This window comes from Hyposmocoma kahamanoa, unplaced genomic scaffold, assembly GCF_003589595.1.
Source record: "Hyposmocoma kahamanoa isolate Upper Pololo Valley unplaced genomic scaffold, ASM358959v1 97, whole genome shotgun sequence".
Classification (NCBI taxonomy): Eukaryota; Metazoa; Arthropoda; class Insecta; order Lepidoptera; family Cosmopterigidae; genus Hyposmocoma; species Hyposmocoma kahamanoa.
The window spans coordinates 2145409-2169796 of NW_020655294.1; the positions used below are offsets into that span (position 1 = coordinate 2145409).

At 35.5% G+C, this 24388-nt stretch overlaps 1 protein-coding gene across 2 annotated transcripts in view; it reads left to right on the forward strand.

The window, feature by feature from the left end:
• The first annotated feature begins 1389 nt into the window (after window positions 1–1389).
• LOC113238584 (insulin gene enhancer protein ISL-1) overlaps window positions 1390–24388 on the forward strand; it is an 82935-nt gene continuing 59936 nt past the window's right edge. For both annotated transcript variants that reach the window (XM_026475410.1, XM_026475411.1), the window contains exon 1: window positions 1390–1756. In XM_026475410.1, coding sequence (XP_026331195.1) covers window positions 1651–1756 — 106 coding nt within the window. In that variant the 5' untranslated portion in view covers window positions 1390–1650. The remainder of the gene's footprint in view (window positions 1757–24388) is intronic.

Genomic DNA, 24388 nt, shown 5'->3' on the forward strand with positions numbered 1-24388 from the left:
GGTGGGGGAAAAACATCAAAACATCTAATTACAAAACAAACGGAATCACATTTCATCGGTAATTAAACTTTAAATATTTAAATTTTCGTCCATTATAGCAATGCTCAAGTTAAACTGGTCGATTTGAAGTGAAACAATTGACGACTCCCGTCAATTCTTTCAAATTCTTGCTGGCCAATCGGAGCACAGTTGTCACCGTAATGATTTGGCAGAATAGTTTTCAAAGAAATTAAATGACTTTTCTTCTCTATTTTTGGTTATATACTCGATGCCTCCCACTTAAGCATAAAAAAGGTATCAACTAGTTTCGCTTGTACGATCTTAAAAACTCTCCTGAACAATTGGCTTTTTTTTAAATATGTTAAGAATATAATATATACTTATAACGTACTTACTGAACAGAGTGCACGTCCAAAAAAATCGACTCTGGAAAGACAAAATGTCTAACGTACATTTGAAAAACAAGTAGACCGACAGATTTAAAGCATTTTTTTTAACAAAAAATATCACAACTCTAATTTTATGTGCTATATGGAATACCAGGAAGTTTCAGCCTTTCCATATACCTAACAAATAAAATTAGAGTTATGATTTTTTTCTTAAAAAAAATTGAATCGCTCTTCTGTAACATTTTCCAAACGCGCGTTAGACGTTTTATTAACGAAAATAGAAGTAACGCAAAAGTTAGTAACTCAAGAATTGCAATATTTTGTGGCTGCCGTATTTTTTTGACTATTGCCATTTAAAATATTTAATAACCAAAACGCTACAATAATAAACAAAATAATTATTTCAGCAATATACAAGTTTTGTAATCCCTCAAAAATGTAGAAAAACGTTATAAGATAAACGTAAAACACTGCACAATTCAACTCAAAATAAACAGAACGAAGCCAGAAACAAGCTAACACTTGCTAAGATCAAACAAAAATCCGATCGCGATTAATCAAAAACAAACCACCTAAAACAAGAAAGATTAACATTTGCCAGATTAAAAAAAATCAAAAACACCACGGATCAGGCCATAAATCATGCTCATTATATTTGAACCGGATTATTTTTTAGCGAAGGAAATGCTCAAAAAAAGCATCAAAAGGCTATTGGGGCGCCATTTTGTAAGGGCACAGTCAATTAGGGCGGGAAAATGGGAAGCTCTCGACGAATCACAAACGATCTTTCGGAAAGGCGTTCTAAATGTTAGCCAATCAGAAAAGAGGCAGGTTCACGCCTGCGCTTTTGCGTCGATCCATAGAATTATAACTATAATACGGCAGTGTGGGCTTGCCCGTTGCCGTGAAGGGACGTCTATGACGGCCGATTATACTTTTTTAAAACAAGCATGTCGAAGTGCCTAATGACGGTATAATTAGTGGAATTTTTATTTTATATTGAAATTAAACCAAAATTTTTGGTGTATTCCGTTTGTGATCGAACTGTGTTCTGCACTGTTTTAGTGTTTTATACTCTTAGGTATAATAAATCTATAAACAAGATAATCGTGATTCTTAAATCAAAAAGTAACTATTCGGTAAAAAATCATTACGCCTGCCCGAAGAAATATTTAAAAAATAGACAAAATAACAAGAAACTTAAAATTTTATAAATTCGCAACGTCGTCTCTATCATCATCAGTGTAGGAATCAACCAGTGATGGTTATGGCCAGTGGGGGTGGTGGTGGGCTGGTGCAGTCCCCACCCGAAATGATGCATCATCACAATATCATGGATACCTCGTCGCACGTAGAAATGATGCCTAGTAAGTACTTTTTTTTCATTGAAATTATAATAGAGTTATCAAATTTTATCTTTTCTGAAATAAACCAATGTTTTGGGCTTTTTACAGGTCCCATGGTCATGGTTGATCGTGACGTTGGTTTGTTTGAAAAAAAAAGTAGATTCTATATCCGAAAAAATAATTTACTTATCGAAAAATTTTAAATCTCCATTATCAATTTTTCCAAATTTTGGGTTACCCCTATTTGTCGCGAGAAATCAATAATAATATTTTAATGAGTCAGTTTTTAAAATATGCTATAAAGTTTATAATTTTAATTCTTATTTCCTTTTATTATATACAATTTTATACAAGCGTGTCCGTTTGAGTGAGAACAGATGCTTTGTAGTGTAGTAGTATATTTATGTCACACTATTACTTTGTAAAGTACTTGACCGCTAAGGTTTTATGGTACCTAGTTAGTGTCAAGAGCTAAACAAAGTTGTAAAAATAATTTACGATTGTCGTTTTAATAAATTACAAACACGATTTAAGATGTCATTAAAGATTTTATTTTAATATTTATGATAAAATTTGCATTATAAATAGGTACAATATTATATTTCATCTTATCTATCGTAACCCGTCTGATCAACTGTCCTAAATATTTAGCAAAATTTTCGGACCAAAGTATTTTCGATTTAACATTTTACAGCTTGAACTATCGCTCGAATCGATCTGGATCTATCATTAAGTTATATTCACATATCTAACGGCACCCTAGTAAAATTTCCAAAATAGTGTGGCAATTTTTTTAGTACCAATAGAGTTCGAAGTATTACGTTGTCTATTTCTGCCGCCAAGCAGTAGTGTGAGCATTTCTGCGTTTCGGTTTAGAAGGGTAAAGGTGCTGGTGAAATGACGAGTACATGCACATGAGACTTGTCAACTTAAGTCTGGATGATGGGCGTAGTGGAAAGCTCTGGGTGGATCTGTTTTACACTAAAAGACACTGGTTTTAATCACGGGCTAATTCTTTAAATTGCATCGTTCAATTTACAATAGCGAACTACAGATACAACAAAGAGAGCGAATGAATATTTTTAGTAAGGAATGTAATGGCTGAATAGTAACAAGATGCACTGTTCAAAAACCTCGCCTGATATTTTACTTTTTTCTCATGTCTAATTTGAAAACAAAAAATGGTCGACTGTCATTTGTTTTAAGCATTGGAAACCTATATGACAATTGAAACTAAAATGCAGAAAATAAATAAAGTATAGGCTGTATGGACTTCTGCCAAAGCCGTTAATCCTCTAAATAAAAAAAAGGTTAGAAAAATATTTGTTTCAATTTCCTACAATAGAAATCACAAATTAGAAAGATGTATGTAGTAGATAAAAATGGCCGGTTTTTGCAGTTACAGTTTTTACACATATTATTTTAATTACGTTTCGAGTTTCTTATTTATTTGTAATGGCTTTATAGCTGATGGCTTTATAGCCAACAGGTACTCAATAAATAGGCTAAATAAATATAATAGGCTACTTATGTAAATTTGTCTAATTCAGCCACCTGAATATAATTTTGCATTTTTGTAAAATTTGCACAATTTTTATTTATTAACATTTGATTTAATCTATGCTAAACTGTTGCAATTCAACATTTTGTCGTTTCTGCTTTGTCACAAAACCCAAAATGTTTTATTTCGATTTTTTTTAATACAGTTTCAAACCGACGTTAAAAGTATTTGGTAAATGTAATCCTTATTTGATTAACTATAAACGTTATTGTAATATTGATTTTATTGACTGAGTATCATGATATTTTACTCATGATAATTTATTATTTATGACATTACTCCACTAGGTTGTTATAAAGATCGTAAACAAGGAAATATTTCTCGACCTGACATGATACGAATTTGCGTCTGTATCTAGTATCTAATCTGGGACGAAAAGTGAAGAAAAATTTTAATTAATTTCTCACAAACAAAAATGTCGATAAAACCAATATGTAATGTCTTTTTATGATATCGCAGTGTGGTAAGCGACACTCCTGTCTAACAGTTGCAATGTCACTCAGACTTTTAAGCCGCAAAGATCTCAGGAGCATTTGCAACTGCATCCGTCACTTTGAGGCATAAGTTGACAAGTCACATGTGCCTATATTTTCACCAGCACCCTTACTCTTCGAAACTCGACCAAAACTCAACAAACTCATTACTGCTTGGTGGCAGAAATAGGTAATGCGGCAGTACTTCCTTGGACGAACTCTTTCACAAGGAGCTTTATTGCATCTTCGTTTGGTGGCGTTATATTCGGTGATATGTATATATATAGTAGGTAGGCATGTTACAAGTAAACAAATAGGATTACCGGCTTTGTTACGACCCTACTCAGGTCTTTGTTACTCCGCCATGTTTATAATTTGTTTATTAATGTTAATTGTTTGTAAATTAGATCTTACTGTCTAATAAGAAATTTGCTGTAAAGCCTTTTTGGTTATTACCAGGAGTCAAAATGGTTTCCATTCGGGTACCACTTGATCTATATAAGCTCATCTAAAGTAACTTCCAATCCCGCAGGCCAGAGGGATCGGAAGAACATGGTTGCTCATTTTTAGGTTAGGTTTATTATTAATTTATTGTCTTTAAAACCGAATGGAATACAATGTAGTAAGAGAGCGTTGTGGTATGAAAGATTATGTTATCAGGATAGAGAAGGGGATGCTTCGTTGGTTTGGTCACGTAGAAATAATGAATGTTGGTAGACTAGCGGCACAAATTTATAGAGCGAATGTGGATGGAGGTATAAGGTAGACCTCGTTAAATTGGGGATGTCTTCATAAAAGGTCGGAAATTAAAAGTATCAAGAATAAACGAGTGTCTGTGAAGAGACTGGTGGGATTGGAGGAGGCGAAGAAGGTTTATCAGGAGCGTCGCAAGTTGAGGTGCATGGTTTTTGCCTACCCCGGTGAAAGATAGGCGTGGAACTAGAATTCTTAAACACATACATACATGGATATCACGAAATGAAATATGAATGATATTCCAGTTACAGTGTTGTGATATATTATTTAGAAATCAAATAATCTTTGTAAAGAGTAGTGAAAAAACCGTCGTCAAAAGTCGTTCATCCCCTAGTTTGCCACCCTAGAGGTGGAATATTTTCTACTACTACTGAAGTATATATCCTCTTTCCAACAAAAACAGGGTCATCAAAATCGGTTCACAAATGAGTTATCGCGTAACCAAACAAAAAGAAAATTCTATCGAATTGACGTAGTTTCACTACTTCTAGAATTCTATTTCTCAGTCTGGACTTTATTTATTTTGATGTAATATTTTTTTCTCACTCACTCCAACCCGGTGGTTTAGGGACCCGTAGTGGGCCTCTGGGGGTTTATTCTAGTTCTCCGTCCGACACTCGTCCTAAACGATTACTGTCAAATAAGTAACACCCGACCAAGTTAAAAGGCGCATGTTGCGAATGAACCTTCATACCTAACATGTTTTTTCAAGTATGCGTGCGTGCAGGGCGCAGAGGTCTTTCTCCACTTTGACCCTCCATCGGTATTTTGCCCGACCAACTGGTTGTCGAGTACTACGATGTCTCACGTAGGCTCTTTTCACCCCATGAGCTGGTATTCTTTGAGATGTCCGAGCCAACGGAGTCTGGCGGACTCTCTAATAATATTGGCCTCAGACACGATGTCTTTCCAGCTCCTGGTTCTTTCGTGTCGTGAAATATTATTTAGAAATCGAAAATAATATTAGCATGTTCAAAGATAACCTTGTTATCACGTAGTTTCACCACTTCTAGATCTCTATTTAGCAGTCTAGACTAAACTTTTTTTATATAACTAATTTTAAAATCTTTCATAACAAATATAGGATGTTTTTTAACAGTTGTATTTAAGTACGAACAAATGACTGATAGAAATTTAATGTGAAATGTTTTTACCCATTATTACATGGTTAAGTAGAGGATTATTTGTTGTTGGTACACAAGTAAGTATAATGTCTGCAATAAATAAATATAATTATTGGAAATTTAACCATTTTTTAACTGATTCCTTTTTCCGGTTTACCGGATTTCACTCACTTTCCGTTAACCGATGTCAATAAAACTTGGCAAATAGATGTAATTCCAGCAACTTTTGAGATAGGTTTATTTAATAAAAAAGTTATTAGAAGCCGAGGTCAAGTTGTTTCAAATTTGTTCGGAAAAATACTTTATTTCCAAAGTATAACAAACGCAAAAACTAAAATACTCGATATTTAAAACAAAATGTTAAAAAACTATATGAATATTTATCAACAAACAAGCATCAATTCGTGTAATTATCTATGTTAATTTTTAAAAGTTAATTATCACGATTTGGAGCAAAAAGAGCATAATCAAGAGCCATATAAAAACTAATTTACAATAATTCCAAATATTTTGTACTCATTAAAATCATAGAAACACTTTGTTAATGTGTTTAAGTTCCGAGAACGGAATAAATAGTTGTTCTATACTATCTGCATACGTTCGAGTTCGTCCAGGAAAATACAGCCACCTGTTTTGAAGGGTAAGGGTTGAAACTACAGGCACATGGGACTTGTCAATTTATGTCTCAGGGTGACGGGCGCAGTAGCAGTATCCTTCAGGTTTAAAGCTCTGATTGGCAGTGCAACTGTTGTGGGTAGGAGTGACGATTACCGCTAGGCGCACACGCGCCCCGTCATACGTCATACGTGATATCAAAATAAGAACCCAGTGCCATCGTGATAGCGCTTACCGGGAAGAACTATTTCTCAAGGAGCATTTTTTTACCATACCAAGTGACGGGAAGAAGAAGTTGTGCACCTGATGTTAAGCGACACGCCTACGCATAACAGCTTCAGTGTCATTTGGAGCTTTTAAGATCCTAGGCGCACTGCCACTGTGTCCGTCACCCTGAGACATAAGTTGACAAGTTCCATGTGTGTATAAAGTGAGATGAGTTAATTCCGTCCTTCCCCTTTCCATCATCGAGGGACTAGACGTAGTATGGGGTTCCACCCCTACGTTGTGGACATTCTCAGGATTTACAAGAAATGTTTCGCTTCCATGTTTATATGGTAAGCGGCTAGGGAGAGGCATTCCCTGCCTGCGGACTTATTCCGCTATACTTGAACCTTTTCAAAGCGACACAGTGAATATGCCTATTCATTATTTAGGTGTGCATGCCATGTCTTCGACCTTATCGTTTCGACTTTTCATCTGGTGAGATATAGGTCAAGTGCGCACTTTTACTTGTATGTAAAAAAAAAATACTTCTATAAATTACACATAGGTACTATTTCTCGCCTTCTGTTCTCTGTTCTGCAATGAGGTAGGCAGAGATTGTGCCTTTGCAACGTTCCTAACTAGCGTTCTTCCTTTTATTCTCGGCACTTATGACCTTTTTTTTGAGGATATTTTTAATTTCGTTTATATATATACGATTACGTTGTCCTTGGAGAAGTTACAATGTTTAAAATAATAATGTTAATATATAGATCCCTTATAGGTTTAAGTTTGTCGAGAGAACGACGGCAATCAGTGGGTTAACGACTGCTTCTTAATTAAGAGGCCAACTGTTCGAGTCCGTGTGGTGGTAGGTATGTATCTATGACTTTAAATTGTACGTTACATATTTTTGTGATTTTTTTTTAGTAGAAATACCTCTGGCTAACAGTAACCCTTGGAAAACGCATGAAATCTGACTTACACCTTCTCCTTAGCCCGTAAGTAACAGTGCTTAGCAGTGGAATTGAAAGTGATATGTACCTAGACCGTCCTACTATAAAAATCAATGCAATGGTATGTTTGTTCAAATATATAATGTTCTACTAAAGGACATTAAAATGTTACCAAATGGTTTGTTTAAAAACAGACTGAATGCATGTCTTAAAGACAAATATTATTACACAGTACCCGATTTCTTGAATAAACATTGACGTATAAATTAGTACTCATAATATGACATTATGTAATTTGAATGTAATATTGAATATATATAATAATGAATATTATGTAATATTATGACTTTCATGTCTACTGACATCATTCGTAATCTAATCAATTAATTAAATTTTTATTGAATTGATATTCAATTATTTTTTGTGAAATTACTCCACTAGTTTGTTATAATTATTAATACAAGGATCGAAGGAATTTTTTCTGAGTGTTCGATCTTACAACAACAACAAACTATTGAAGTAATTTCACAAAAAATGATTGAATATCAATTCAATAAAAATTTGATTAATACAGTGAACAGCGACATCTCTCGCCAGAACTGATAGCTGTAAAGGTACTAACTGGGTGATAAATCTGTCATAGATTTCTCATTGATGGCGCTACGACTAAAAAGTCGTTGAAAGACCAAGTACAAAGACACGATGCAAGCACATAGAAAAATTCGTGAGGTCCGTTGGTTCGTTCCGTGGCTTAGTTGGTATAGGGTCTGGCACGGTATGCAAGAAGACGTCGTCGGTTCGAATCCGACCGGATCGAAGGAATTTTTTCTGAGTGTTCGATTATAACTAATCAATTAATTCAATCAGTATAAATATAATTTTGCCAGATGTGCTGCGTTCCATCTCTTGTTCACCATATTTTAAGCAAATAAATGCTCATTTAATTTCATTGGTTCCCTTAAATGGGTAAATGTAAAGAGACTATCAATTGGAAGCTTTAGAATATCGAATAAATGTGATCTTCAATTTTTTTTGCTTATTAAACTCGTCTAAGTTAACGGACAATATTTGTTAGTTACGCAAACAATCGGTAGTAGTTAAACAACAAATTTGAAGGCAAACTAGGATCTATTACCATCGAAAGATCTTGGCTTCACGGTTAAGTATACAAACCGTCACAATAAAAACTAATCATTGTCGTCAATGCATTGTACGTCTCACCGCTGGGCCCGGTTCTTTTCAATAGAGATTTTTTTTCATTTGTTCCATAGGTAAAATTTTTACACTTGAAAACGTCATTTTTTAAGCTACTGCTCGTTCACAGCGCCCACTTCTCTGAGAAGAACGAGCATGAAACTCTAAGGTCTCTCTTTTCAAATAAACTTAAATGCTATGGAATACACTTTGAATCCTAATTGCGTGGAATCTGGACTCACGTTGTCTTTCCATACTTCTTTATCTAAAACATACTCTTCAATTTTGTAATATGACTTTTCAATTAAAATACTTTAGATGTAAGTTTTAAACTTAGTAAATGACAATCTTAATATATTCTTCTTTAGAATTTTATTATAAAAACGTATACAGGTCCCCATAAACGAATCGTTTACCTTGGTTGGACTAAATCGTGGTACCACGAGTTTGGACTTAGCTCTTTTTTTACTCATAATTTATCTACATGTTCTCTTTCATCTTTGTATTCATAATTATAAGAACTATATTTTTATATACTATATAATAAAGTCACGAATTACATGAAACAAATAATATACATTTATTTAAAGTATTTATTCATATCTAAACTATCACAGGTAGATATATAAAAAATGTAAGAAAGTATATAAATAGAAAATTTCCTCGAGGACTGTACCCTGGGGCGTCGTGCCCAGAAGGCTTGCAACATTTCTCCTTTGAATAGCTATACTTATTCTTTGGCGGAAATAATTGCTAGCCTTGTGGTCACCGGAGGCTTCTCCAAGGCGAGCCGAAGCTTGTTCGCTATAGAAGTTTCACCTGTGGGCCCCAAGGACCCAGAATTTTTATTTAAAGATAAAAACTTATCGACTTAATTTCAGAATATTTAGGAGTATACATACTTCAGCTCAAATTCTAATTTTGGGTCGTGCGGCAGGGACACAGGTTTTATATTTATATATATTCTTTATTGCACCAAATAAAATACATCAGAAATATTAGATTAAGAGAAAGTGAGCAAAGGTGGACTTATCTCTAAAAGAGATCTCTTCCAGCCAACCCAGGGCAGTGGGAGCTACGGTTATAAGCGGGCAATAGCGTGCAAGAGAAAGTGCGGAGGAAATATAATAAATATAAATAAAGTAGACAAATAAAAAAAAATACAGTTCTTTGCATAAGCAATATAATGAATGATAATAAATAGCATCAATATGTAAATAGTGTAAAATGTATATATTATATGTATATATAGGTACATAGATACATATATACATAAATAATTATGTATAAGAAATGCAATAAGATGATTACTAAGATAGTTCAGCAAGAAAGTGCGCTTTCAACCTTTTTTAACCGATTTCAAAAAAGGAGCAGGTTCTCAATTCGACTATATGTTCTTTTTTTTGTATGTTAGTTACGCGATAACTCCGGTATTTGTGAACCGATTTTCATGATTCTTTTTTGTTGGAAAGGGGGTACTTCCATAGTGGTCCCATTTCATTTTGAAGAAAATCATCCACCTCGAAGGGTTCACGCATGAAGATTCATTTTTATATATAGCGCCTAACTTTAATTTAGGAGCAATTACTTTAATGGTTGAATTTGTTATTTCTCCAATTCAAGGCGTTTTTCTCTCAATATACTTTGAGAACCGATTTTTATTATCTCCAGTGTCAACTCCTGTATAGTGGCGAACTAGAGGATATTTCAATAAAACTTAGCAAATAGTCGTAATTCCACGTACTTTCGAGATCGGTTTTTTTAGCACTCTGTACTGAGATTATTTGAAAGAAGCGATAGACGGGCTAGACTGGATACGGGAAGGAAGTCGGTTCCACAACTGCGTTGCACGAGAAGAAAAGGAGTTAAAAAAGAAATTTGTTTTACAGTTAGGACGAACGAGCATCATAGTGATGTCTTTATTCCAGGATTATTTTTTTTACAAAAGAAATTAAAGCCGTTTGAAAAATATAGGTATATCATCTACGATACATATTCTATTTAGTTCAGTTGACATTAAAAAATCATTGGTATATGTAAAGCACTTATTGAATACAGCGGTTTAGTTTGTGTTTTTTGTCTATCGTGAAAATTTTTAGAAACCGTGTTTTCACACCGTATAGCAATCAGTGTATATATCATCAATTTTACTTTAAATGTTTCCCAAAGTGATTAATTCAACACTTTCACTGTCATGCGGAATCAATCAATGCCATTTGAAGTTGTATAGACGCTTAAACCTCTCTCATTGAGAAGTTGTCATTTGCAGAAGTGGCTTTATATTACATAATAAGGGAGCGAACTTAAAAATAAAATTCATATACGCCGCTTGCGCTGTAAAATGAACGAAATAGACTTCGAGACACTACCCAGAACACTCCAATCAATTTAGAAAAATTTGCTGGTCCTATCGAGAACATGAGATCTACCCATCAAGCGCCCACCAAACTGGGCCTTCGAGATTGTTAGATTTCTTAAGCTCAATTTTTTATTCAATTCTATTTTTTATTGCATTTACTCCAATGTTACATTTACGTTAAAACTTACATTAAAAGTATTTTAATTGAAAAGTCATACAAAATTGATGACTACGTGTTAAATTAAGATGTATGGAACAAGACAACATGATTCAAAGTGCATTCCACAGCATTTAAGTTTATTTGAAAAGAGCTATATAAAGAGTTCGTCCAGGGAAGTACTGCCATCTTACCTATTTCTGCTGCCAAGCAGTATTGTGAGCGTTCCGGTTTCGAAGGGTGCTGGTGAAATTACAGGTACATGGGACTTGTCAACTTATGTCACAGGGCGACGGGTACAGCGGCCGTGCCGTTAAGATTTTTGAGATCAAAAGCTCTGAGTGGCAACTGCACAACATGCTCATTCCGTAGCTTGATATTATAAAAAAAATAGGATGGAAATGGGTTAAAGCCAAAAATTCACTGCAAATTACATTTAGAGGCACAGAAAAGGATTTACTCTTTTTAATATTTTGAAATTTAGGAATGTTGCTTTGTCTTTAAATCACTAAAACATCTATGCGCCCACTAGAACATGACAATCAAATATAATAGTGATTACTGTATATAATATTCACATAATTTGTATAACTTGTATTTACGAAATAAAGCAATTTTTGTTACCATAGCATATTATATTACTTATTTCTCTCGTGAGTTTGGCTGTATTTGTGGTTGTCTATGTGTGACACCATGGCACCGCAGCTACCGTATCGTATTTTTACGCTTTGGGACGTATCATAAAGTTAATTATGCTATGTATAATTTTGATACAGAAATTTGCTTTCAATTCGTTCAGCGACAAGACAAATAGAGTCTTAAAGGTTTTAATAAGACCACCGTATCAGTAACCCGTAATCAAATAACGTAGTTAATCGAGCAATCTTAATAAATGTAGAGGAAAGGGGGAAAGGGATTGATTTATAAAATACGCGGTAACCTTCACGCGGGGAGCGAGGGGCATGTCATTTCTGCTAACGAAAGCGTGCTGAACGTTAGAGAAATAATGAAACAAAAAATAAATTTTCGGAAAATGGCGTTTAAAGTTTATGAAAAGCGAGATTTTCACTTAGTGACTGTATTGTTTTAAACATGCGGTTTATTTCGCACTGTTGGTGTAATATTAAGGTCTCACTAAATAACAAAATTTCGATTATTTTAATAGGGTAGTGTTATACTATGTTGTAATAGCAGGTAGATATAAAAAAGTCAGAAAATTCCTCGAGGGCCGTACCTTGGGGCATCGTGCCCCGAAGGCTGGCAACATTTCCCCTTTGAATTGCTATCTGATAGCTCGTTCGCAAGAAGTTTCGCCAGTGGCCCAGGGTCCCTGGATTTCAACCGCAAAAGGCACAAAGCTGTAGCACTGAGCAAGGTTGGCGTATTTGAGCCATTGCGGTTCTCGGCCGCTCTGGCCACAGAGCCTGCGCCGCCCTCGCTTGCAAGGAAATGGGGGCTACAATGTAATAATAATAATAAAGTAATGATAGTGCCAATAGTTCTTTCAACCACAGGCGTTATTCCGAAACAGCTACACCAGTATTCCCTGAAACTACCAGCAAATATTAATTAACCTCTTACTTCTTTATCTCTCTTCTCTCAAATATTAACCTCTTACAGAAAGCTATCTTCAATATTCAATTGCAGACACATGAGACTTGACAACTTACATGTCAAGACGGCGGGCGCAGAGGCAAAGCTATTCAGTTCTTTTTCCTTACCATTTTAAGCTCTGAGTAGCTCTGCAACTGTTATTGACAGGCGTACTACTATTATAAAAAAATATTATAACGATATTATAAAAAAAAACGTTAATTGCCGGTATCTGCCTGCTTTCATTATGAAGTAAAAAACAAGGTTAATTCGTTTTTTTTATGGCGAGAAAAAACCGATTTTCCGTGGGGTCGAAACGTCTACTTTGAGTCTTACTTCACCTTAAAACATTATTTTAATTTATTGTGAGTATGCGTAGAATGTTGTAATTTATGTTCTACGTTCCAGTACATTGTTTCAAAAGTTTGCACAGAAAATCCAAGGATCACCCAAGTATGTTTAAGGCAGTTGCTCAGTTCAAACATTAGGTTATTTCACCTTTCTCTGTTTGCTTCTTAGCAACCTGGGAGGTTTTATTGCCCAGAATACCCGACTGTGCCTAGATTTTACTTATCTTGTTAGATGTTTAGGGACGAGATTCTAAAGTTTGATTGACTCATTTGATTTTGAATCATTGATACAATTCGTTTTATTTTCTATTTTTCCCACAGTAAATGAATAATTTTTTTTTATAATACCAAGTGACTGGACGAACAAGTTGTTCGCCTGGTGGTAAGCGCCTGTTCTTAGCAGTTGTATTGCCACTAAAAGCTTTATAAGTCCCATGTTCTTGTAACTTCACCAGGAGCGTTCAAAACCGGAACGTAGTGTTACTGCTTGACGTCAGAATTAAGTAAGGTGGCAGTACTTCCCTGGACGAACTCTTTAACAAGGATTTTTACTGCTACCAAAAATAATAAAACAGAGTTTAAATATATTAACACCTGTGAGAGATAGGTTCCTAAATAGACTTGTATCTTAAAACTCATGTTCTTTATTCCTGACTGAAGAGGTTTTTTACTTTAAATTATTTCATATAACTGTGATTAGGAAGTAATTCAAATAATTCCTTTGTAAAACCATGTCAGTCTGCATTATTTCAGAATTTTGTTTACTTTTAGTGAGTTGAATTTTAAATTTTGTTATAGCATCGATTGCAGTGTCATTAGTCGTCATGGTGAATTACACAATGGGATATGTTTGCCATTGTGGTGAAAGGATTTGCCACGTAAAGTACCTGCCGATTGTTGCCCAGAGTGCGCCAGACATATTGGGAATACGATTCGTATATTAATGCGGGAAGGCTCCTTTCATGCACCTCAATTTTAAATGAAACTGTATTTAAAACGAATTAACAGAGTAGGCCGTGGTAGCCTAATGGTTTAACCTACAGCCTCTCAAGCACAGTCGGGTCTCGCACATCTTAAGTTTTTCGAAATTTATGTCCCATGAGCTCTGGCCAGATGGAGTGATGATTTGCGAAAGGCTGCTGGCAACCGACGAGCTGAGGTCCGGGCGAAATGGCGCGTATGGGGAGAGGCCTATGTTCAGCAGTGGACTGCAATAGGCTGATGATGGTGAGCTTTTCGGTGAAGGTAGGAAAACATAGCGATGAAATCTGTACGCTGAAGGTTTATAACTCTAAGAAAAGGTGTGAACATTTGTTCAGGATTATTTAAAAATAAAGATCGATAAAAATTAACTATAAGAGCGTGTGCGCACTACGTACGACCCGTATCGTTTCCGAATTCGAGAAATGACAGTTCGAAATGTCAGAGGAATCATACATTGTATTTTTAAATACGCTCAATTCATTCATCTAGTCATCAAACAGTTGAAGTGTAATGATAGACACATGTCGCAAGCAAATTTCGTTTTTTTAGTAAAGGATTGGATTATCTAATTGAATAAATCAACAAAAACGAACCCGTGTCACTTTTGCACGTGACTTTTTTACACTCGAGGCATTGTGTTAAATAGGTGTACAAATAACTGTAGTTTACGTTTTGTCAACATGGTTAACTTCTTAAGATGGTAACAATTTGCCAATTTTTAGTCGGTGCATATAAGAAAACATTTTTTCGGATTTGAAAAGGAGATTCATCATATAGTAGAGGGTGACAACCCTTAGAGATGGAATATTTTCTTTAAATTAAATGGGGACAATACTGAGGTATCCTTTTTCCAACAAAAAAAGGATCATCAAAATCGGTTCACAAATGCCCGGAGTTATCACGTAACATAAATACCAAAAAAATACATTCGAATTGAGAACCTCCTCCTTTTTTTCAAGTCAGTTAAAAAGTATTATTTTCGCCAATGAAATAGTTCTAGTTAGTTTTTGATTTGTTTTTTTCTTAGAGTTCTTAGTGGTCATCTTTTTGAATTGCAAATTTGAACGTCTGAAAAATTGAATGAATCTCAAATTAACAACGAAGATGTTTTACAGTTTGCATATGACTTATTGTTAACCACTGTACAATCAACTTGACTGTCTTAATTTGATATTAAACAAACCATTATTAAAAGGATGACATTTAGGCAATCATTTACTGTGCGAATTATATAAAGACATTTAACTCGCTAATACACATTAAAACAAAGATATCTCTAGTAGAAAAAGTAGTAGTTTCATATAAAGTAGCAAACCACGTACGTTGCAGCAGCTATGGCAATCAAAATGTGACACCTCGTTTGCAAATTTGTTACTAGTTGTTCTTTGAAATGATTGATTAATTATTTTGTTCTCTCACTCACTTTTGAAATAATAATAACTAATTGTTTTCAATCACAATGGCATTGATATGATTACATTAGTTCAAACCTGGTACATTAACATCACGCCTGTCTCCCACTGGCCTGACACCATGATCTTCCACTTGCTATGCTCCTGACAAATCTCTGTCAGTTTTTCCTATGACATTAGTATCTCTATACATTTCCGTTACAAAGATTTGAGAGGCACTGATACTGCACCCTACACCCTGAGACATAAGTTGACTCCCATGTGCCTGTAATTTCACCAGCACCCTTCCAAACCGGAACGCAGTATTGCTCACACTACTGCTTGTCAGCAGAAATAAGTAAGATGGCAATATTTCCACCCAGTACTTTTTGGACGAACTCTTGCACAAGGAGCTCTACTGCTACTAAGAAAATTGTGAGTTGACTCATTTAAAACAATCATTTGCACATCCCTAAATTCAACCTCACGAAGGCACAGGTAGGTAATGATAAGTACATTTGCAAATAACATTCGAGATAGGGTTAAACGGACAAGGCTGTGCTTATTTTCAGATCCGTATTGTTTCTCTGCAGTAAGGCCGTAAAATTCTGCAACAAATATATACGTACATTTACCTACATTGCTTTTTAATAGTTTATTTACTTTGACTGGAGTATTTTATTGGTACTTTGAAAATGGTTATGGCTTACCACTCGATGATGTAGGTCATTATCAACAGTCGTTATAGTCCGCTGCCGCGTGTGGTCTCTTTTAAAAAAGTGGATTGCCGGAGCCATGCTTGGCAGGTGGAATTGTAGTCGTGGAATGTCTGGGTTAAAAATCTAGGCCTGCAATTTCGATACCTCCAAACAACACTACGCCAAACTTTATTTTTTGGTCAGTTTCTGTTATTTTTGTAAATAGCTATATTTATTTACTAATATTATGCTCCTCGAATTTTGTGAAAAAAAAAAATAAAAACAGTCCAAAAATTAAATTGACAGTAGCTGACTTACCGTTTCTTATTTTGAATTTCCTATATTTTCATTTAGTACTAGATTGAAAATAACTACAGGTATTTAGAATACCAGACTAGAACCAATTTAAAAATGTTATCTTCTCCCCCGGATGAAGCACAGGCCTATTCTCACAATGAGAGAGCTTTGGTCTGTAGTTTCCACGCGGGCCTATTGTAGATTTGGAACTTCACACACTTCATTAAATTGCTTTTCATTAGTGACTTGTAGGAAACTCAGAGGTGCAAGCCCGGATTCGAACCGACGGCCTTCCTTAAGAGGCGGTAGGTCAAACAATAAGAACGTTTGCGCATTACGTCCGATTCGTATCCGTATCCGAGAAATGACGGTCCGAAATGCCACATTGATGATTTTATCTTTAGGTGTACCAGCGATATTTGTATTTTTTCGGATTTCAATCGGACTTAGTGCACAAGCGACATCCGAAGAGGGTCCGAGTTTTCTAGATTTATATAGTCTCGGATTCGGAAGAAATATGAACCGGATGTAGTGCGAACACACGCTTAGGCGATCACGACTATTTTTAACGAAATTGAAACGAAGTCTTTTATGATAATAAAAGTCAAATTGAAATTTTGCTGTAAATTCTCCATAAGTATACGAAATATTAGATATTCAATTCATAGACACCGCCTATTATGCTTCGATGGCTCAGTCATGTACAAATGATAACTGCTAGTATCTATACTCGTGAATACATTAAGAGTAATAATAATAAAAGTTTGAGGTTCGTTTAACCAGTGTTGTTGCGAACATCAGCATCCACATCCGCGGATAATCGGCATGAATTATAATGTCACAAGTGTAGCGGGCAATGAATAGACACCGCCTATTATTCTTCGATTGCTTAGTCATGTACAAATGATAAATGTTAGTACTTATGCTCGTGAATACCTTAAGAGTAATAATAATAAAAGTTTGAGGTTCGTTTCAACCAGTGATGTTGCGAACATCAGCATCCACATCCGCGGATAATCGGTATGAATTATAATATTTGCATCCGCATTCATCGATGCTGATGAAAAAGCAGCTCAGCTGTTGTTTTTAACTTTGATAAAATTCCACAACGATAGACAGATTGATTGCTTTCAAGCAGATTGATTATTTTGTTAATAAATGTCACAAAATCACTTAAATAATATTTTACTACAATTGCAAAGAAAATAGAAAACTTTTTCTATATATTTTTTTTTCACTACAAATGTACACACGCCAGTAATCAAGCTACACATTGACGTATCTCGTTCCGTTGCGCTGGAGGCGATTTTCGAACAAAAATGGGTAGTCTGATGTGCAGTTGTCCGTACATTTGTCGCGTTTTTTTTAAATACATAATATCAGCCTCCGCTGATGTTAAGGTAACAAAATCTGCATCCACAGCAGCATCCGCTGATTTGTAAAAAACCTGCATCAACAATTTATTCCAGAACGTTTAATCGAAATCAAAAAGACGATAAAAGTCATTCTTTTTTTTCAAATCAAACGTTCAGGTGGTATACGTGGTTCAGGTTAACGTTGTTAAATTCAACCATGGGTGCGAATTGTCAGGTTTCTAAAAATTCCAAATCATAGCTGTTTGTATGAGGAAACAGGAAGCAAAACTCTTCATGAAGATTATCAATTGTCAACACTATGTCGAGATCTCCATATTTCTTAACTTAAGAGATGATACTATCTTAGCTCGAATTCTAAATTTTTCCCGTACTAATACGGTCGCTTATACTGGCTTTATTTCAGATTTTTTTTTACATATTTTGTATATCGTATACTATTGTTCTATTTAATTCACTTGACATAAAAATATCATTGGTATATGTGAAATACCTACAGCAGTTTTCTTGCAAAATTTCTAGGTAAATTTGTGTTTCTTTTCCTAATGTGAAAATTTTTACGAATCGTATTTTCACACCGTATACTAATCAATGTATATCTTCAATTTTACTATATATTTTTTCCAAAGTGATTCATTTATCACTTTCGCTGTTACGCGGAACCAACCAAATCCTTTTCAGGTTGTATCGACCCTTAAAAACTAATTATTCACAGTTTGATTAAACTGCGCAATTCAGCTATAGTATTCTACATTCTACGGTTCAAACGCGATAATAAAAGAGCAGGTAACCGTAAGGTCCGCAATCATAGACCACCATGGGACGTTTTATGAGGGTGCGAAGTCAGTAGCTCACACCTACAGGTTTAACCAAACCGGAGATGTTTCCCATTGATTCAGTCGACATGGAATATTTTATTTTAGAAATCCACTATAAATGCTTGCGATATTCTTTTTTTTTATAATAACTAAGCGACGGGACGAATAAGTCGTGCGCCTGTTGGTAAGCGACATGCGTGCCCATAACAGTTGCGGTCCCACTCAGAGCTTTAGATCACAAAGATCTGAGGGGCACTGCCACTGCGCCCGACACCCTGAGACATAAGTTGACAAGTCCCATGTGCTTGTAATTTCATCAGCACCCGTACCCTTCAAAACCGGAACGGATTACTGCTTGGCGGTAGAAATAAATAAGGTGGCAGTACTTCCCTGGATGAACTCATTCACAAGGACCTCTACTGCTACTAAAATTTTGACCTCCGCTGGGAAAGGGTAAGAATGCTGGTGAATTATAGACACATGGGACTCAGATTTTTGTGATTTAAAGCACTGAGAGGTACTGCAACGGTTGTGGATAGGCGAATAGCTTAACCACCAGATCTAAAGAAACTACAGATTCAAAGTTTTAGGAGATATTCATTGTAAATAGAAAACCACGGAAACTGAGAGACCACTCAGTACGGCTGCGGGCGCAGGCGGCGTCGGCGAACAACTACCTTCGTTTGCTTAATTTCAAGTCATCCGAAGAACAACGTCCGATGTGATTATACAGCGAAAAGAGGATAAATACATAATTTCGTTATTCAAACTAAGGCCTGTGTAAAGGTGTTTCGAAAACTTTCGTATTTTATTTCGTTTCGGAAATATAAAATCGAACAACCGTCGATCTGACATCCACAGCGAAGAAGAACGAACGAGATGTACAGTCCTGAGAACAAGTAGTCTTGCACATATATCTTTGTTCTACGGATGAGTCGATTTTTATCAAAGTCATACTCAGGATTGCACACTACACTAACAACGTCACTTTCTAAAGTCTCATCCACACTAACCACTGACATAGTACATAGAAATGTATTGTTCTCTTATATTAAGTTATCATTATTGAACCCTTTGTGCTTACCACGGTTTAGGTTAGGTCTACATAAATAAAAATTATGCATTCGTGTAACGTCTTTATAACATGTATATCATAAGTAAATGGATTTGAATTTACTTTCCCATTTTTAAGTTTCAAGATCTGAAGTTCAAAAATGGGTTTTATATTCATATGTATAAGACTCGACATGTATTGGAAGCTGGTGTTACACTGCCGGATAAAAATTGTACAATAATGGAAAAGCTCTGACTCGTGTCGGCTTCTATGATCACCACGTTACCAATTTACAGCTTTTTATTTACAGCTTTTATTACCACCGGATATTAATATCGCCGTGTACGTTTCGAAAGTTGCCAACGGGTTTGAAATATATATTGTAACACAATGAAGTAGAGTTCGTTGTATGAAAAATATATCGGATTGTAATAATAAAATTTTATTGTTAGACGTTTTACAACTATGTGACGTTCTCGTATCTTATATGCATTCATAATTTTGTCTGTTACCTTTGTATCCGCGGAGAAATATAATAGTTGATGACCGTTTTTTGCTAAATATTACACATGCCCAGAGCTTTACAGTGATATTGTATTAAAAATTCTATTTTTGGACATTTCGTAAGCATAAGTAGCTCCATGTTCCATTTAGTAGCAGTCGAGTTGCTTGTTAAAGCGTTCGTCCAGGGAAATACTGCCACCTTACCTATTTCTGTCGCTTAGCTGTAATGTGAGCATATCTGTTGCATTTTGTAGAGCAAGGGTATTGGTGAAATGAAATCAGCGCCACACTCAATTATGACTGTGGGCATAAGCTGAATGAAGTCCTTTTGAGTACGCCACAACCGCACAAATGACAGTAAAATTTGTAGTCATATTTTGTTTTTTGCCTTTTGTCTATGTTTTGTCAGTATTTGTGAACCGATTTTCATGATTCTTTTTTTGTTGGAAAGGGGGTACTTCCATAGTGGTCCCATTTCATTTTGAAGAAAATCATCCACCTCGAAGGGTGGCTGTTCACTCATGAAGATTCATTTTCATGAATAGCGCCTAACATTAATTTAGCACTTACTTTAATGGTTGATTTTGCTATTTCTACAATTCAAGGCGGTTTTCTCCAAATATACTTTGAGTAGTGTCGTAGTGAGAACCTATTTTTATTATCTCCGTGTCAAGTCCTGTATAGTGGCGAGCTAGGGGATATTTCAATAAAACTTAGCAAATAGACGTAATTCCACGTACTTTTGAGGTCGGTTTTTTTAGTACTCTGTACTGAGATTATTTGTATTTTATTTATGAATTCTTTTTATTTTGTTTTGTTTGTTTAAGCGTTTTCAATATTCTTTTTGTGTCTATGTGTTGTGACGTTGCAATAAATGTCTATTCTATTCTATTGCATTCTAAAATTACAGGCATATGGGAGTTGTCAACTTTTGTGTTTTTTTTATAATAACAAGTGACGCGACAAACAAGTCGTGTGCCTGGTTGTAAACGGGCTTTGCGATTTAAGGCTCTAAGTGGCACTGCAAATGTGACAGGCAGGTCCGTCCCGTCACTTGTATCGTAAAAAGAAATCACCCGCCTGGCGCGTAGGTGGTGGCGAAGTGTTCCCCAACATTACTTAAACAAGTGTTATTGAAATAGTCGTAGTATTGGAGCTACCATACCGCGCATGTTTATTCGTGATAGTGTTATCTATGACATATGTTCAAGTTAGTCCACCCTCGTGCTCGGCATGTGTGAAATTTTGTGGTGTAATGGCTCACTGAATACACAAACACACGTAGAAAGATTGGAATCGCTGAATGATTACCAAATGAAACATTGCATCATCTGTACTTTACAATTCGATTTTTATGAAAATCCATTCAAGTGTATCGATAACAAGTTTTTGTATCGATTTATTTCAATGCGATTTTTAAGCAAATCGATTCAATAGAAAGGCAAAACATGAAAGCGAGCAATAAACATTTTATACAACTTGATTTATATTAATGGGAGCTTAGAATAATAACGCATAGAAACCTAGTCCGCACACGCTAAGTGAGGCAAATTGAAGCGCGCCCAATGGGCCTACACGAGCGGGCGGGCCTTCAGTGTTCAAGGTCAACTTGCACCGCGAACAGCTCAAGAATTTTAGCTAAAAATGACGAAATGTGCGGTAAATGAGTGTAAAAATACGTCAGATAAACATAAAGTAGATACTAACATCACATTCCACAAGGAAGTAACGCGTTTCAACTTGTATTTTTATATAAATATTCACTAAAACCGAAAATTAACCTACTACTAAAACTAGCCTACATGAATTTGATTTTTGCCTCACTTGTGACAGTTCGTTTGATATGAAACTATCATTCTATGCGTTATTATTCTAAGAATGGGAGTTAATTCGATTGAAATCCTCCGGGTTAAAACGTTTTCGTAGCAGTAGAGCTCCTTGTAGAGTTCGTCCAGGGAAGTACAGCCACAGCATTACTGTGTTCCGGTTTGGAAGGGTAAGGCTGCTGGTGAAGTCACAGGCACATGGGAGTTGTCAACTTATGTCTCATTTGTGATTTAAAGCTCTGTGTAGCTGACACCTTGTTCATTTTATTAAGCCCACGATTTGTTTGTTCCGTCACTTGTTATCATAAAAAAACCCGAGCATATAGTTAATAGATTAACCTAGTCCCGTGCTAAGCATTGAGACATACAATGGTACTTACTTGATATGATAATTTTTCGGCACTAATCGTAATCAATTACTTACTAATAAATTAAAAGGAATGCAATCAAGTGCTTTTAATTTTCTGCTCCGTATTGGACATTTCCGTTCCAATTAAAAGAGTTGAGGAATTTTCGGCGCCTGCGCCGCTCGGAAGTCGCGATGTACCGATAGCGGTTAGATTAAAAGATTCTTGTGTTAAACGATGCAGTATCTTTGGGTCATTTGAATGTTTTAAGTTTTTTTTCAAACTTAGCTTAGTAGCCAGGTGGTGACTGAGAAACATTAAGCCAGAGATTGCATTTATAGGTATAGTTCTATTACTCAGTCAGCATCTGAAATCATTTTTAGCACTTGCTTTAAGAAGTTTTCTCAAAAATTTCAATTTCCTAAAACCCATATTACAAAATTGAAGAGATGTGTTAGATAAAGAAGTACGGAAAGAGAACATGAGCCTAGATTCCGCACAATTATGATTCAAAGTGTATTCCATAGCATTTAATTTATTTGAAAAGAGACGACGAGCAGTAGCTTAAAAAAATGACGTTTTTAAGTGTAAAAATTTTTCCCATGGAATAAATGATTATCTGACTTTGACTCCCTCTAAGGAGAGGGTCAAGGTTTGCAAACTTCCCGCATTTTCCAAAGAGGTGGCAAAGGCACCTGTTACAGACAGGCGTCAAGCTTACCACCGGCGCACGACTTGTTCGGCCCGTCACTAGATATTATAAAAAAAAGAATCTCCATTGCCCGATGGCAAAACGGCTCAAAATGCATAGCATAGCACAGACTAATGTAGAGCAGAGATCGATGTCTGTGCCATTCTATATCAACTGCCGGTTTTCATCTAAAAAGTCGCAAGAAGGGATAAAGATACGTGTATTTATTGCAAAATATCTTGCATATAGAAATGCGTTTATTTATGTTTAAACTTTATCAAATTATACAATGCATAGAGTGACAGCGTCAGATAAAGCCTGTAACTAGTTTTAATATAAATTCTCTGTCTCGTTAGACCATAATTATGCCTTTAAAGCGTTTCGTATAATGTTATACTAATTTTATGCGAAACACATTCAGTAAATTTCCTATATGGTGAAGCTGGTTGGACGCCTCCGGTTCGGCTCTTTTTTTCTAAGATCCTTTGATTCTCCGCCAACATAAGTTAGTGTGGATTGTGAATATTAATTCGCACCATTGGTATAACAAGGTCTTATCTGCAAAATTACAATTTTTCAAGAGAGACGCTTAAAGATTCTACGAACGAAATTCGCCGATAACAAATTTTATGGTAGAATCCGAAGTAACAAAAATAAAAGGGTAACAAGAGTAAAGAAGTTGTATGAAAAGGGTGGTAGATGTATGTGAGGGTCGAAAGCTGTGTCAGGATAGAGTAAGATGGCGTTCCGTGGTCTCTGCCTACCCCTCCTGTGGGACAAGAACGTGAGATTATGTATCTATGTATGTATGTAAAATTTATGCTAACATAGGAGAACACGAAGAAAAATTTCTTCGATCTAACAGGATTCGAACCAGCTGGAACTCAGCGCCTGTATGACAAATCAAATAGGTTTTAATAATTATAACAAACTAGTGGAGTAATTTAACAAAAAATAAATGAATATCATGATAGTGAAACATCAACATAATATTCAATAAAAATCAATATTAAAAACGAGATATAAAATTTAAAATATACTATGCAATTTGCTTCAAGTAGGTCGTCTTATTTTTATAACTTATTAAAAGTATTGTTAATACAAACGAAACGAACACTAAACGAAAACTCCTTCGATCTGGATTCGAGCCACCTTCCAGCAAACCATGCCAGACACTATGCTCCCTAAGCCACGGAACGAACTAGCGGACCCTACGAAATTTTCTATGCGCTTGTTGCAGATCTTTGGTTATGGCTTTTAACGACTTTTTTGGCGTAGCGCCATCTGTGAGAAATCTATGAAAGCTTTTCTTCACTCGGCCAGGTACC